The following is a 16,106-nucleotide window of genomic DNA, read 5'->3' on the forward strand; positions in this document are numbered from 1 at the left end:
GGACATAATACACCACATTTGGCAATCTTTTTCATCGCCAGGTTGCGATCCCTGGATGCAGGTTGAAATTCCTGCTTTAGATTAGCGATGTTTTTTCTAGGTAGCCAGATGTGGTGCTATTCTGATCCAATTGCCAGCACATGGTCTCATAGACTAATTAATAGATAAAGGGGACATGGGGAAATTTAAGTAATAGAGATGTTATTATTGTTTTCTTTTATTGAGGCTTGGCAAGCCTCAAAGGGGGGATATGTGGTAGAAATTAACCTTACATTCTATGTTAAACTATGATTATTATAGGCCTACATATCATATAAATACTTTAATAGTGGAAAGGAGCTGATCACCTTTAACCTAGATGTTATGTGCCGTGTGACACCAGTGAGTGGGTCTAGGACATTCTCACCTGATGGGCCATGTGACACATCAGTCAGAGAGTCCAGTCTACTCCCATTTTGATGTACTCTCTGAAGACAATGCTTACATTCACACGTGTGCATCATCTCTGTTTGTATAAGGATAATATATGTTCTAAGGTCACATTGGGATTCAGAAGACATAGGGGTATGCTGACATCCACACAGTATGACCCTGATGGGAAATTCTATATTTGATGAAAGTCCAACTTTGTATTGTGTAAAATTCGGGGATATAAGTTGCTGTCTGGGATTCATTCAGTAGTGTGTATTCGCGAATACCATTCAGCTTTGTTGTCTCTCATTTGCGGGTGGCAATAAACTCTCCATCTATACTTGACCTGGACTCCCCGATTCCTATTTGCTTATAGCTAGTTGAAGTAAATTAGATCAGTTGTAATTATTAATGCTACAACAGGGGCGGTATAGCCCAGCTCAGTTCCAAGGTCGCGTTTCCACTGCCGACAGTACCCTTGGTGGTAGGCCGGATGTCGATCGCCGCAGCAGCTACGTAAACATAGTAAACAACGTCTTCCTCCCCAAGAATGCAGACGAACGTCTCCACCTCCTTGTTCGGCCAAGCAAGCTTTTTACGCGACATGTTAATTGTTAAGAATAATACCTCGAGGCTACTGTTTGTTCGTCTTTATCCCCGCGTCGACCGGAAGTGACGATTCTCTCGACCAATCAACGGAGGGGGGGTGTAGCTAGAATTCCAGGGTACCCTTTCAGGCGTCTGGTCTCGTTTTGGGTACCGCAACGGAGGAGTCCCCAAAATGGGGTCGGAAACGGGTACGGCAAAAGTCCGGGTCACGCCCACTTTTGGCGGTGGAAACGCGATCCGACCCGCACCTTTGCGATCCGATCCGTTCCGTACCCTGCAGTGGAAACGCGCCAGAAGTGACCTGTCGACATGTCAAGGGACGGCAAGTGTAGCTCCAACTTGCCGTCACACTTTCAATCGTCTCAGTATCAACAGAGTACTGCGAAACTAGTAGTGCCGCACCTTTGCGGACTGAACCAACCCGCACCCTCTGGTGGAAATGCACCATGATAGTACCTACAGACCCTGGGCCGGAAGGGGACTCCAAGACCACCATATTAACTTAAAGGTTTAGATTAAAGGCCGATTCATACCTCTGGATCCGGACGAAAGGGTCCCTATCCGTATTTACCCTAGGGGTGTGAATGGGCCTTAAGATGGCCGCCCTGCCTAAATGTATAAAGCGTTACCCAAACGAGTAGGGCCCTTTGTTAGTCCTCAGATATAGCTACAAATGATCAGCCATGCTTAGTTTTCCTGGTAAAATAAAGCTTGATAAAAATATAAATTAAAAAATTATAGTTTTGCATAGCATGTGAAGATATATACATTTGCACATTGAATTTACGCTTTGTCTTACTATCTGGCCTCAGCGACTTCCCTTACCAGCATGAAAAAGCTAACCACTCTTTAGAGGGGTGGTGTTATACCACAAGGCCTTTTTACTGTGATTTAGGCCCCGTCCACACGAAGCCGAAACAGGCGAAACCGTTACGGTTTCGATCTATCCGGTTTCGCAGTATCTCCGTAAAGACGAAGCCAAGCGAAACCGGGTAGATCTGTAGAAACGCTGTAGTACACATGCCTGGCCCATAAGGGGCGCTGCTTCTGCTACAGAAATCCTTGTTGTTGTGAGTTCTGAGACTCCGCGGGCTTACCAGTCATTGGCTTAGAGGGTCGAGGGATGGGGCGATGACGTCATGGTTTACGGTTTCAGTCGGTTTCAGGCGTCCACATGAATCCAAAACGAAACCGGGTAGATTTGAAACCACCTCCGAGGGTGGTTTCAGAAGTTTGCGGTTTCGGTCAGGCGGATTCGCCGGCTTCGTGTGGACGGAAGGCCGAACCGTACAAGACCTTTGCGGTTTCGCCATGAAATCGGCTTTGTGTGGACGGGGCCTTATTGACATCACAAGTGGACCGTCATAGGCGGACACGCCCACTTGTGACGGCACTTATACACAGGAAGAGGCAGATTTTCAAATGGCTCGTTTCGTCTAATGCTGCTATCCATTTTGATGGTAGGCTGGTACGAACGACCAGCTTCAGCGAGAACGTGACGTATTTCCCTTGCTCCAGCCTTCCAGTTTGCTATTTGTGTCCAACGAGTTTAAGAAGAAAACTATTTTGGAAAAATAAATAATCAAGTGTTTAATGGTTGCCAGCCTTTACAGAAACATTAACATTGCAAGCCTTTTACATTGCAATAATATTTTGCCATTTTCGCCAATTTTTATTTCAACAAGTGCTGTCGTGTTTCTGTCGAGCCACGAGGGGTAGTAGCGGGCTAGTCATCATTAGCAACATAGCCTCTTTGGCAAACCAGCTTGAAAACACAACTTTACATTGAATTTCACGCAAAGCAAGACCATAAATTGGTGACCGGAGTAAAGCAGCAATGAAATCAAGTGTGTAAGAGGATTTAAAATTGACATTATAACCCCCAACGTGGTACAAATACAAAGAAAATACAGCTCAATCCCCATTGACTATGGCGCAGCCATCTTGTTTGCTAGTTGTACAGATCTGCTCGCTCTACTTTGAAAGCGACGAGATACTACGACCGAAAGGGGGCGTGCCTCAGTGAAATGCCGCAAGAAAGCTGGGAGATTGGCGACTTTTCCACTTCGTACATCCAAATGGATAGCAGCATAATCATGCCAACACCTGGTGTCAAAACATCTTCCCTATAAATTAAAGGTGTTGTTTATCTTACACTAACCAAGTCAACCCTATTAGAACAGTGTCTATTTTAGCAGAAATTAATATGGACCTGTAAATGAGCAATTTGTACGGAAGAGGAATAGGACCACAAGTGTATTTTTTGGGAAATTCTGACTTTAATCTCAGAATTCTAAGTTTAAAGTAAGAATAAAATGAGTTCTCACATGTGGTCTTAATCCTTTTCCGTACATTTGACGTGAGCTGTACAAGTTTAGGTGAAACTTTAGGAAAATGATCAGTAAAGTACCACACAAAAGCAGCATTTTGTTTATGGTTTCTTTTTAATAAGGTGTATGTTTTTTCTGAGTGCTGAACGGTATTGGTGGCTCAGAGGAATGCATTAGCTAAATGGAATGAGGTCCAACGCTATGTCTGCCTCCCTGGCGCCCGTCCGAGTCTTCGCCTAATACAGGCCTAGTACTCTTCACCCTCGTCCTCCTCGTTGACGCTGTCAGTGCCCACCTCTTCGTAATCCTTCTCCAGGGCGGCCATGTCCTCCCTGGCCTCGGAGAACTCTCCCTCCTCCATGCCCTCCCCGACGTACCAGTGGACAAAGGCCCTCTTAGCGTACATCAGGTCAAACTTGTGGTCCAGGCGCGCCCAGGCCTCGGCGATGGCGGTGGTGTTGCTCAGCATGCACACGGCCCTCTGCACCTTGGCCAGATCTCCTCCCGGCACCACGGTGGGGGGCTGGTAGTTGATTCCCACCTTGAAGCCGGTGGGGCACCAGTCCACGAACTGGATGGTGCGCTTGGTCTTGATGGTGGCGATGGCGGAGTTGACGTCTTTGGGCACCACGTCTCCGCGGTACAGCAGGCAGCACGCCATGTACTTGCCGTGGCGAGGGTCGCACTTCACCATCTGGTTGGCCGGCTCGAAGCAGGCGTTTGTGATGTCGGCCACCGACAGCTGCTCGTGGTAGGCCTTCTCGGCGGAGATGACGGGGGCGTAGGTGGCCAGGGGGAAGTGGATACGGGGGTAGGGCACCAAGTTGGTCTGGAACTCTGTCAGGTCGACGTTCAAGGCACCGTCGAAGCGCAGGGAGGCGGTGATTGAGGAGACGATCTGACCGATCAGCCTGTTGAGGTTGGTGTAGGTAGGGCGCTCGATGTCCAGGTTCCTGCGGCAGATGTCGTAGATGGCCTCATTGTCGACCATGAAGGCGCAGTCCGAGTGCTCCAGGGTGGTGTGGGTGGTCAGGATGGAGTTGTAGGGCTCCACCACGGCGGTTGAAACCTGGGGCGCGGGGTAGACGGCGAACTCCAGCTTGGACTTCTTCCCGTAGTCAACGGAGAGACGCTCCATCAGCAGAGAGGTGAAGCCGGAGCCCGTTCCTCCACCGAAGGAATGGAAGATGAGGAAGCCCTGGAGACCTGTGCACTGATCCGCCTGGTAGGAGAAGAGGGGGGTGACGGGTGTGATCATGTGGCTCAAATGTCAGGAATATCACGGTTTCACCATTAATGCCTTTGCAGTACCAAAGTCGACCACAAGCTGGCAGCCAAGTCAAACGCAATGCCGACTCCGAGCCCGTCAGCTGCAGCAGCTGACAAGAGTTTTTGGTTGGACTAGACCAGGGGTGCCCAACCTTTTTTGACCCAAGATCTACTTTTCAAGTAGCCAACCTCCCGAGATCTACCAGCAAACCTACCTTCAAGCGGGGGGGGGGGGGGGGGGGGGGGGTTGTATCGTGAACCTACACGGACTTCAGTGGGGGTTTCATTCCGTCTGCGCACGGCACCTTCTCAACGATAATCAATAATCTTCCTCCCACTCAGGGTGAAAATGGTAGGTCTTAGCTTGTTTCCCCTCAGCCATGCCAACGTTTAGGAGTGTGTAACTACTGTTGACGGCTTTCAACTGCTGTTAACAGCACATGCGCTACCGCGCGTATATGTCCCGCGCAAATTTAATTTTATTAAAAAAAAAAAAAAACTTTTTTTTTTTTTTTTTCTTCACCCCTCGCGATCGACTTGGGATCTGTCGGCGATCTACTGGTAGACCGCGATCGACTGGTTGGGCACCCCTGGACTAGACGATACTGAGTTGAAGGAGTTTTTTTAACCCAAAGACAGTCAAGTTACAACACTTTTATATAGGCCTACAGTCCAGTGTTAAGATATGACCAAAATACAAGCTGTGGTCGCTCACACTAAAGCTCGCTGTGGGCGTGCATGAACCATGAACCAACCTGTCAGCGGCTGGCTGTAAACTGTGCCACGCCTATGAGTGACGTATTAATCGTGCGACTCAACAAATCGATGACCAAATTCGTTGCCAACTCTTTTAGGAATCGAATTTTATCGATTCATTGTTCCAGCACTAATTGAGATGAATTAATATAAATAATTTTTTTTTTTTATCGCAGCCTATGAGGTTTGCAAACCGCGTTCTATTAAATTGCGATTTCGGTTTGAATTCGATTGATTGTTCAGCCCTACTAGGAACCATTGGAAACCCGATTGAACCGGGAACCCGAGGAAAGGGATCGCACGTCAACTCACCAGCTTGCGAGTTCTGTCCAGCACGAGGTCGATGATCTCCTTGCCGATGGTGTAGTGACCGCGGGCGTAGTTATTGGCCGCGTCTTCCTTCCCTGTGATCAACTGCTCAGGGTGGAACAGCTGGCGGTAGGTTCCGGTACGAACCTCGTCTGGAGGATGAGTCACAGAGAAGGTCCTTTAGTCTCGAGGCTAGGATGAGGATCGACAGCCGCCTAGTTAAGACTTGTTTAAAATAACCCCTATTACATCGCCAGGTTTGAGTATGATTAGCCGGTACAAGACGTTTTTGTGACATCACAAGTGGGCGTGTCCACCTAGATGTATGACGGATACATGGTCAATGTTTGCTACAGTCCACTGGGTAGGCTGGTAGACTGATCTATCCAGCGCACATCTAGGCGGACACGCCCACTTGGGACATCACTCAAACTGATCCAATTAAGGAGACGCATGCTATTGAAGGCATGACCCAATGTTTGATGATATGGTAACCAGGCAACCGTATTAGTAAATACTGGGTTATACTACTTAATGCACAACCTAATATTTGATGATACGGTGTTCAAGTAACCATATTTGATGATATGGTTACCAAGCAACCATTTCATCAAATACTGGGTTATACTAGTTAATGCACAACCCAATATTTGATGATACGGTAACCAAGTAACCAGAAGTAACCAAGTAACCAGATGATAATGATATGGTTACCAAGCAACCATTTCATCAAATATTGAATGATATATAGATGGGGTTTCAGTTCTGCATGTAATACATGGTTTAAAATATTCCACATTGAGTTGGCTTCTTGACCGTTTCAGGGACCCCTTACAGGAGAGCACATTTTCCAAGGAACCCCCTTGATTTTTTAATTCATAGCTTAGTATTTAGCGGACCCCCTCGATATTGCCTGCAGACCCCTGGTGGTCCGGGGACCCCAGGTTGAGACCCTCTGCATCAGGAGTCCTACTTTAGACCAGTCAAAGCTACAGGGCCCTAAGAGGCGTCGCCGGGTAGGCGGGGGGCTCATACCGATGACGGTGGGCTCCAGGTCCACGAACACCGCCCGGGGGACGTGCTTCCCCGCCCCCGTCTCGCTGAAGAAGGTGTTGAAGGAGTCATCCCCCCCTCCGATGGTCTTGTCGGAGGGCATCTGTCCGTCGGGCTGGATGCCGTGCTCCAGGCAGTACAGCTCCCAGCAGGCATTGCCCATCTGGGTACCGGCCTGGCCGACGTGCATGGAGATACACTCGCGCTGTGGAGGGGGAAACGCTGTGTTACTGGGTTGTTACAAGCTAGGGTTACCGGGAGCAACAGTCCTGTTGATGAGGGCGTTTAGCTTTATTCGCAAGAGAAGATCTTAATTTGCTGTATTCAAGTAATGTAATGTATACGATTGTAGTCCGTCGTCACAATAACGACACAATTCTTCTATCTAGCCTGGATAAAATGAACTAGGATGATGATGATGATAATGAATCAAATATACAGTCCACACTACACTGAAAACTGAATTTCTTATGTCCCTTAAATGTAATTGACATGCACAATAAGTGCTTTGCATCGCGCGTTCAGAAACCAAAGTCGAAGGGTCAGACTAAATGACGCCATTTTACGAGGTAGATTGCAGCTAGGGGTGGATCTGTTGATTTGCAAGTCAAATTCTAGTTTGATTTGAATTTATTTTATTGCTCACGCAAGGATTACCCGTCGCTATTCTATTTAAAACTTGGAAATTGATGTTCTAGACAGAGTATATGTATAATAAATATATATAATCTGTGAAGCTTTTAGTGGGGGTGCCTTGTGCATCCCCAAAAAGACCAATGACACAAACAAAATTATCCAGAAGGCTCACACAAAAAAAAACATGTGCACGGTCAAACTGCAACCATTTAGTAACACACGCCTGATACAATGATATATACAGTATACAAACTGCGTATCATCGATCATCCTTATCGATTTTCTTTTGCAGTCAGCCTCATTGATTTCGCCCCATGCTCCATCGACTCCTGCTGTGACGTGGAAAGAATGCGGCGAATCGCTTTGAGGATGATGCATTGGGGAGGAGAGAGAGGGAGGGAGGGAGGGAGGGGAGAGAGAGTGGGAGGGGAGAGATATAGGGAGGGGAGAGAGCGATGTAGGAAGAGGAGAGATAGACATAGGGAGGGGAGAGAGAGAGGGAGGGGGGAGAGACTTCGAGAAAAAGCACCTGCTCGATGCATAAATGCATCCATCCATTACAGGTTTTGTTTAGCTTCCCCGCTAATCAAACGCACGTCATCTTAGATGCGCATTGCGCGCTAGAAGATGGCTATAAACACAGGGAGACGGAAACGTGCGCTTTTTGAACGATGCTGCGTCACGCCCGCGAGATTTGGTGCAGCCACGCACGTACACGCACACAGACAGGTGCTCGTACACGCATACACACAGGCGCGAACGCGCGAGCACAGACAGGCGCAGACACACACAATTCGGGTTAACCTGGGGTTTGTCTGTCTGTATGTCTGTCTACCCATCTGTGTGTCTGTAGCTTTTAGGGGGGCAGATCAACCCAGACCAGTCGCACCAGTGGCCACTCCCAGTCCCCCCAGTGTCAAAGCGCGCCGCTTTGTTCAACGCACGGAGTGGCCCACTCAGATTGCGCGTCCCCGCGTCAGGGAGCGCGCATCCAACCCCCGCCTCGCAGGTACCATTTTCCCGGGCAGATAAAAAAAGGCGCAATGAGCTCCGGTCGCCATCGAACGAGCATGCGTAGAACAAAATAACCACGACGTTTTGGGGGTAAATTGGCCTGTTTTCCTACAAAAGCAGAGGCATTCTAGAAAATGCAGTCGGTTTTAATGGATTTGTTGTTTAATCGATGCAGTTGAGGAGGGCGGAAATGCGTCATCCAAGCTGGCTTAAGTCCCACCCAGGCCCGGCTAGACTGGGCTGCGACCCAGCCTCCCACCCCCCCCCCCCCCCTCCCTAGTCGGTGGCCGTAACGGCGAGTAAGAGGATGAGGATGAGAGGGCGAAAAAAGGCTAAATTCGAGACTAGGATGAAAACGCAAATTATTTTTAATCTTAACAAGGCAGAATGTGTCGCTATGCTCACCATTTTTGCGATTAATGTCCTTCTGTTCCGACGTCGAGGATTCGGTGAGTGAAGGCGGTAATGGTGATAAGCGCAGCAGGATTCAGTATATATAGGTTTCTCGGGGGCGGGCTCTAAAACGGAACGGGGCTTTCCCATTAGATGCATTGAAGATGACAGGGGTAACTCTCCGCCAATTACGCTGTAGGGGGAGGCACCAATCGTTCTTATGTCACCCCACCAACCGCGTTGCAATGACTCGGCTTTACTGTCTTTTTTTTTAAAAATAAAACACGGTGCTGGCGAGGCTTTATTCTCGTTTTCCGGAGTAATTCGTGTTGTATCTTTTACAAACCTGATATAACCGGTTGGATATGTGTGTAATAATGCTAGCTAATATGCAAAACAGTGACACCAACACACACAGTGCTTCTGTCTTTCCTTTTGTATAAAGATGAGGGGAATTTGAACCGGAACCAAGGTTGCTGGTCAAGGTGGCGTGCGTGCGTGCGTGTGTGTTTGTTGATGGCTGGTTTAAGCAGCCATCTAGCCACCTTGGTCTGTTTACAGGCTAGTTAGACCCTGGTTGGGTGACTAATTGCAGACTAAATAGTGTCTCCCAGACTCCCAAATGTTTTTAACATCACCGGTGGGTATGTTCTTACTGGTTGACTGGTCATGCACTGGCTTGTATGCAGGGTATACTGGTCAGGGCCCACCAGTAGCAGCGAGGTCATGGTGGGGACACTGGTATTCCTGTCGCTTGATCCCATGCACCATCACTGGCAGCTAATATCTCCACATTCACACTGTGTGACCATCAGTGTACTCACCAGCCACTAGATGCTAACATTGCCTACGTATGGTTGGCATATGAAACATTAGCATTAATAATACCCCCCATTTTTTGATTAGAACCATCAAACAACATGATTAACTGTAAAACTATGCAACATTATTAAGTTCTTATGCATTACTAACCTTTGCCTCAAAGATTGATCCATTGTATTCTTTGCTCTATCACATTGAATAGTTGTACTATTCATGACTCATTGGTACTTATTATACTTGTTAAAGGTCCCATGGCATGCAACTTTATGGATGCTTTAATATAGGTATTAGTGGACCCCTAACACAGTATTTGAAGACGTTCCCGAAATTCCGCCGAGCTGCAGAATAACAGCCACTACAAGCCAGTCACACATTGAGCTTTCCCCAAACGCGCCACCTCGGTGTCTGTAGCTGTAATGCAGGCATGTCCAAAGTCCGGCCCGCAGGCCTATCTTGGCACGGGATTATATTTTATATGGCACGCGGCTCCCTTACGAAAATGTATTATTTATGGCCCGCCAGCCCGCCACCGTTGCCATTTCTCTATTTACCACACGGTAGCAGCCCCATTCTGGCGCTAGCCACGTCCGCGACCCCCATGAACCTGACCCCTCCCCCCCACAGGTAGGCAAATAAGGGTTAGCAATTGCACAGACGTATTCCTACAGCCTGGCTGCTGTAGATATATGTAGTGAGCAAGCAATGTTTTTACAGGTTAAAAATAAATCAAATCCACTATAAAATGCAATTTGCGCTACAATTGTTAAGTGCAAATAACTAGTATATAATTTTAATCAACTCATACATTTAAGTTATCTTGGTTTGGCTTTATTTTCATCAGTTAATAAATGTAAGTACAACTCACTAGTATAGCAGTTAAATCAAACTTTACATTTAAGTAATCTTGATTGGGCTATAGATTAAATCAGTTCATAAATGTAAGTACAACTCACTAGTATATCAGTTAAATCAACTTATACATTTAAGTAATCTTGATTGCAGTTTATATTCAATCAGTTCATAAATTAAGTACAACCCACTAATTTTGTAGTTGCAGCAACAAAAAAAAAGTGTTACTTATAATGCCATTTAAGTTTAATCAACTATTGAATTAATGTAGTATCGACTCCAGGTTAAGTTATGTCACCTAACGGTTTCAAGTAATATGGACTTAAGATGGAGTTGAGTCAAATAGCAATATCTATTTAAGTTAATTTATTGTCTTAGTTGTCTTGACATACAATTTCAAGGCAGCATGGACACTCAAATTATAACGTCTGGTTGAAGTGCACAGTCACATGGCCCTCTGATGGTGATGATGAAGAATTGTGGCCCTCTTTATCATGAAAGTTGCCCATCCCTGGTCTAGAGTCCCACCAAGTTGGAGAGGGGGTTCGGTCACCAAAGGATACCTTTTAATCCTATTTTCCGCCGGGGTAACACCGAATTCTGCAACCCACTGAAAAGTGGGACCCCAGGGGGCTCTGTTGCACATTTTCTGCAACATGCACGAGTGCATTATAACAAAAACATAAATAAAACATAAGATCTCCCCCCACCGGTGGGTCTTTCTTTTTTTGAGACTAACATTAATTAGCCACATCACAGTAGCCTATAATAGGAAATGCTCAAATTGTAAATCAGCGTAATTTAACACTGATTGTAGCTTTTTATGGGTAAAGAAGCAACAGTGAAAGACCATACTAAGCGCCCTATCATTGTATGGGTCTGTAAAATGCTAATCAAATCAAAACAAATGTATTTATTAAGCACCTTTAATAAAAAGGTAATTGGTTGGGGGGAGATCTTATGTTTTTGCCATGTCTGTCTACGCTTCAAACTCGTGCATATTGCAAAAAATATGCAACAGCGCCGGAATACCTAACGGTATTCCGGGTCGTGTCCTAAAGGACTGTGCATGCCAACTCTCATGGGTCATGTCATGTGTGACATCTTTAACACCTCCCCGGCACAGGCCACTGTACCAACATGTATTAAGACATCCAACATCATTCCGGTACCAAAAGTCCAGACGGTCACCTGTCTCAATGACTATAGACCTGTTGCTCTCACCCCAATCATCATGAAAACATTTGAGAGGGTGGTAAGGTCACATATCAAGAACACCACTGACATCACATCCGACTGTCACCAGTACGCTTACAGGCAGAACCGTTCGACTGCTGATGCAGTTTCAGCCGTTATCTACCAAGCTTTCACACATCTGGAAACTAGCAATTCCTATGTGAGACAACTTTTTCTTGATTTTAGTTCTGCTTTCAATACAATCATCCCAGAAACACTGGTCAACAAGCTGTCAGCACTCGGTCTCGCTCCATCACTCTGCAATTAGATACTGGATTTCCTGACCCACAGACCTCAGTCTGTAAGGATTAATAACCTCACATCCTCAACCACAATCCTCAACACTGGCAGTCCCCAGGGCTGTGTGCTCAGCCCTCTACTGTACACACTGCTTACTCATGACTACAGAGCACACTACGACAGCAATGTCATAGTTAATTTTGCAGATGACACAGCCGTGATAGGACTTGTCAGCAATGGGGATGAGACGGCTTACAGGCAGGAAGTGAGGGGACTGGAACTGTGGTTCGGGGAAAACAACCTGATCCTGAACATAAAGAAGACGGAGGAGTTGATTGTGGACTTGTGGCAGGAAGGGCCCTATCTAGACTTGCCAACCGTCCCGTAAAAAACGGAATCGTCCCTTATTTGGAAACTAAAAGACGTGTTCCGTAATGAACTGATACGGGACACACTTTGTCCCGTATTTCGGGTCGTGGAAGAATGAGAGCGATTCTTCTCTTCCGTCACTCACTGTGGTGTGGCTAGACTTGTCAACCGTCCCGTAAAAAAACGGAATCGGCTGTCATGAGTACCGACCAATGGCAGCAGATTTGTGTGGTTGCTAGGACACATTCTTCACAGTGATTGGCTCTGCTGCTGCCTGAAGCGGCCTCGCCCGGCTTCAAGTAATAAGTGTACTAAAAACACCAACAAGAATGGCTCCCCACACCAAAACGATAAAAAGCTAAAAGAAAAGCAAAATACAGAAAAGAGTGGGAAAGGGACTTTAAATAGATAGAATTATAGTATTCGAGAAGATGAGTTCGAGGCGAACTGTAAAGTATGCAAACGTCAATTTTTGGTCAGCCACGGTGGTCTGACAGACGTAAAACAACATGCTTCCGGTGAAGCACCCAAGAAGAACGAGACCCAGAGGAGAAGACAGGGATCTCTGACACAGTTCCTTGTACGACAAGCAACGCCGGAGGCTAACATGGTATGTCAAATAACTAAGCATTTTTGTTGTATGCTAGTAGTAGCCCAGACGAGTGTGAGAACAGTCAGCATCTGCGTGAGCAGAAGAAGACTCACTACTGTATGGCTTTGTAAAATGGAAATGGTCTGAAATGAGGTCAAGGAGAGGTATAGGCTATATGATTTGAACATTTGACATTTAAGGCTTAATAAAGTGGATAGCAACATTTTAGCTCTGCACAGATCCAAGTAATGTAAACTTTACATTTCAGACTATTTATCAAATCATACCTTTATTCACACCTTGTGTTGTCAATTCATGCTGCTAAATGTTAAATATAATTAAGTATCAACACTGTGCTATTTTCTTTTTTAATAAGACCAACTGAATCATATTGTGTAATGCAAGTAGATATCATATAATTAATAATATAAACAAATATTGCATACTGTCTGTTTACAACTTTTACACACCTCAAACAGCTCATGCATGTATAACAGTGGTTCTCAACCACTTTGACACGCTGTGAAAATCAACCCCATCACGGGGTAGCTTGTCACAGTGTATGGTTGTCCCTATAGTTAAAGAGATACTTCACCGGTGGGAATATGAAAGTTTTATGAATTAAATAATTCAATGTATTATGAATGTGAAGAAAAAATTGAAATCGGTTCATCCTAGCCTGAAAAAAGGCAGAAAGAGTGTTTTTTCATGGTCTCTCTGGCTCAAAGTAAGAAAACCTCCAACTACCACAGTGCATTGCGCTCGATGCCCCGCCCACCTGTCGGTCTCCCGTCCCCCTCATTCCCCCTCAGTACGCGAGCTCCCGCCCCCTCTCATTCCTTATTGGTGGAAAAATTAGCTTGTGTTGTAGTCCTCTGCCCTTCTAGCGGGACAAGAGGTTTCTCCCGAAATGACGTCAAACGCGTCATTTCGGGAGAAAATTAGATTTTTTCTCCCGTCATTTCGGGAGAAAATTTGATTTTCTCACCAGTCTCCAAGGGGAGACTGGTTTAGACGGATATTTATTTATATATTTATTTATATTACAATCGCGATTTTATAATGATAGAACGCCGGTTCTTAATGGGTGAAGTATCCCTTTAATCTATAACCAACCCCTCAGCAGGGAATGTGTTCAAAAAAACTTTTGTAACTTTCTTGTTTTTTAAGCTAGAGAGTAGAGACAAAAAATACGTTTTAAATTGACTATAAATACAATCTCTAATATCCAAAGCCATTTATATTAGTTTTGAACCATTTTATATAAACCATGATTAACTTAACAAGTGTCAACCAACCCCCAAAAAAGTAACTTAACGTTACCAGAGCTACAGGGGGGACAATGCAGACAACGGAGAGGGCGAACGAGCTGAATGACTTCTTCAACCGGTTCAACCAGCCCTCGTCCCCCCCACCACCACCACCACCATCACCACCACCACCACCACCCCCACCCTCACAACAGCCATCTCTCCTTCTTCCCTCTACACACCTCCCCCAGACACCACAACATCCCCCTCCCCCCCACCTCAACACAATCCCCGTCTCACATCACCATAGACCAGGTCAGAGGACAGCTGAGGAAGCTCCAGCCCCGGAAAGCAGCAGGCCCAGACAAAGTGTGTCCGAGACTGCTGAAGACCTGCGCTGCAGAACTGGGAGAGCCGCTACAACGGATCTTCAACCTTAGCCTGCGGCTAGGGAGAGTGCCCACAATCTGGAAGACATCCTGCATCGTTCCGGTTCCGAAGAAGAACAGGACCAGCGAGCTGAATGACTTCCGACCGGTGGCACTCACTTCACACCTGATGAAGACGTTGGAGCGGCTCTTCCTCAACCTCCTCAGACCCCAGGTACAACACGCCCAGGACCGCCTGCAGTTCGTGTACCAGCCAGATGTTGGTGTGGAGGATGCCATCCGTCTACATGCTACACCGAGTCCACTCCCATCTGGATAAGGGAAGCGGCACAGTGAAGATTCTCTTCTTGGACTTCTCCAGTGCCTTTAACACCATCCAGCCCCCTATGCTTCACGACAAACTCAACAGGATGGGAGTGGAACCCTATTTGGTGGACTGGATTGATGATTACCTCACTGACAGGCCACAGTACGTCAGGCTGAAGGACATCACGTCTGACACTGTGGTCAGCAGTACTGGAGCCCCCCAGGGTACAGTGCTGGCCCCTCTTCTCTTCACCCTGTATACCTCAGACTTTTGCTACAACTCTGAGCTATGTCATCTACAGAAGTACGCCGATGACACAGCCATCGTTGGGTGTATTAGGGGTGACAGAGAGGAGGAGTATCGGACTCTGGTGGGGGACTTTGCTCTCTGGTGCCACACTAACCGGCTACAGCTCAACACCTCTAAGACAAAGGAGCTGGTCATTGACTTTAGAAGATCCAGACCAAGTCCGAGACCAGTCCTGCTAGACGGAGCTGAGGTGGAGGCTGTGAATTCCTACAAATACCTCGGGGTCTGGCTGGATAATAAACTGGACTGGAAAACACACACCAGCTACCTGTATGGGAAGACACAAAGCAGGTTGTACTTCCTGAGGAGATTGCGGTCATTCAACATCTGCAGCAAATTGCTGTGGATGTTTTACAAGTCTGTGGTTGCCAGCGTCCTCTTCTACACTGTGGTGTGCTGGGGAGGCAGCATAAACAAGAGGGACACCTCCAGACTGGATAAACTGATCAGGCAGGCTGGCTCTGTGGTCGGCATGAAGCTGGACCCACTGGTGACGGTGGCAGAGAGGAGGACACTGGACAAACTGCTGGACATTATTGACAATGCCAGCCACCCCTTGCACACTGTCATCAGCAACCAGAGGAGCCTGTTTAGTTGAAGGCTGCTCCTTCCCAAAGTAAAGACCAACAGACTCAAGAACTCCTTTGTCCCTCATGCCATCACACTATACAACTCCTCACTCGGAGGGAAGTAGGAGGAAATAGAATAGAAGTAATAGAAGTAATATAATAGAAGTAATAGAGTAAAGAGGAGAGATATAACCTATTCCACTGCTTAATTTGAACTGCTAATTTATTTTATTTAACTGTCAGCCACCCCTTGCTCACCGTCATTTCATTTTATTTATCCACTATATTATATGATATTAATCCACAATGTCGTATGTGTATATGTATGTGTATGTATGTATATATATGTGTATGTATATGTTTATGTATATGTATATATATATGTATGTGTGTG

At 46.4% G+C, this 16,106-nt stretch overlaps 1 protein-coding gene across 1 annotated transcript; it reads right to left on the bottom strand.

Moving 5' to 3' along the window:
• Window positions 1-2,948: 2,948 nt before the first annotated feature.
• On the bottom strand, window positions 2,949-8,852 carry LOC130385676 (tubulin alpha chain). Its single transcript, XM_056594310.1, has 4 exons — window positions 8,793-8,852; window positions 6,720-6,942; window positions 5,688-5,836; window positions 2,949-4,572 (listed from the first exon to the last, which is right to left on the bottom strand). Exons 1-4 carry the CDS (start codon window positions 8,793-8,795, stop codon window positions 3,598-3,600), a joined length of 1,350 nt encoding a protein of 449 aa, XP_056450285.1. The 5' UTR covers window positions 8,796-8,852; the 3' UTR covers window positions 2,949-3,597.
• Window positions 8,853-16,106: the final 7,254 nt, after the last annotated feature.

The sequence above is a fragment of the Gadus chalcogrammus genome, chromosome 7, assembly GCF_026213295.1.
Source record: "Gadus chalcogrammus isolate NIFS_2021 chromosome 7, NIFS_Gcha_1.0, whole genome shotgun sequence".
NCBI classification, from domain to species: domain Eukaryota; kingdom Metazoa; phylum Chordata; class Actinopteri; order Gadiformes; family Gadidae; genus Gadus; species Gadus chalcogrammus.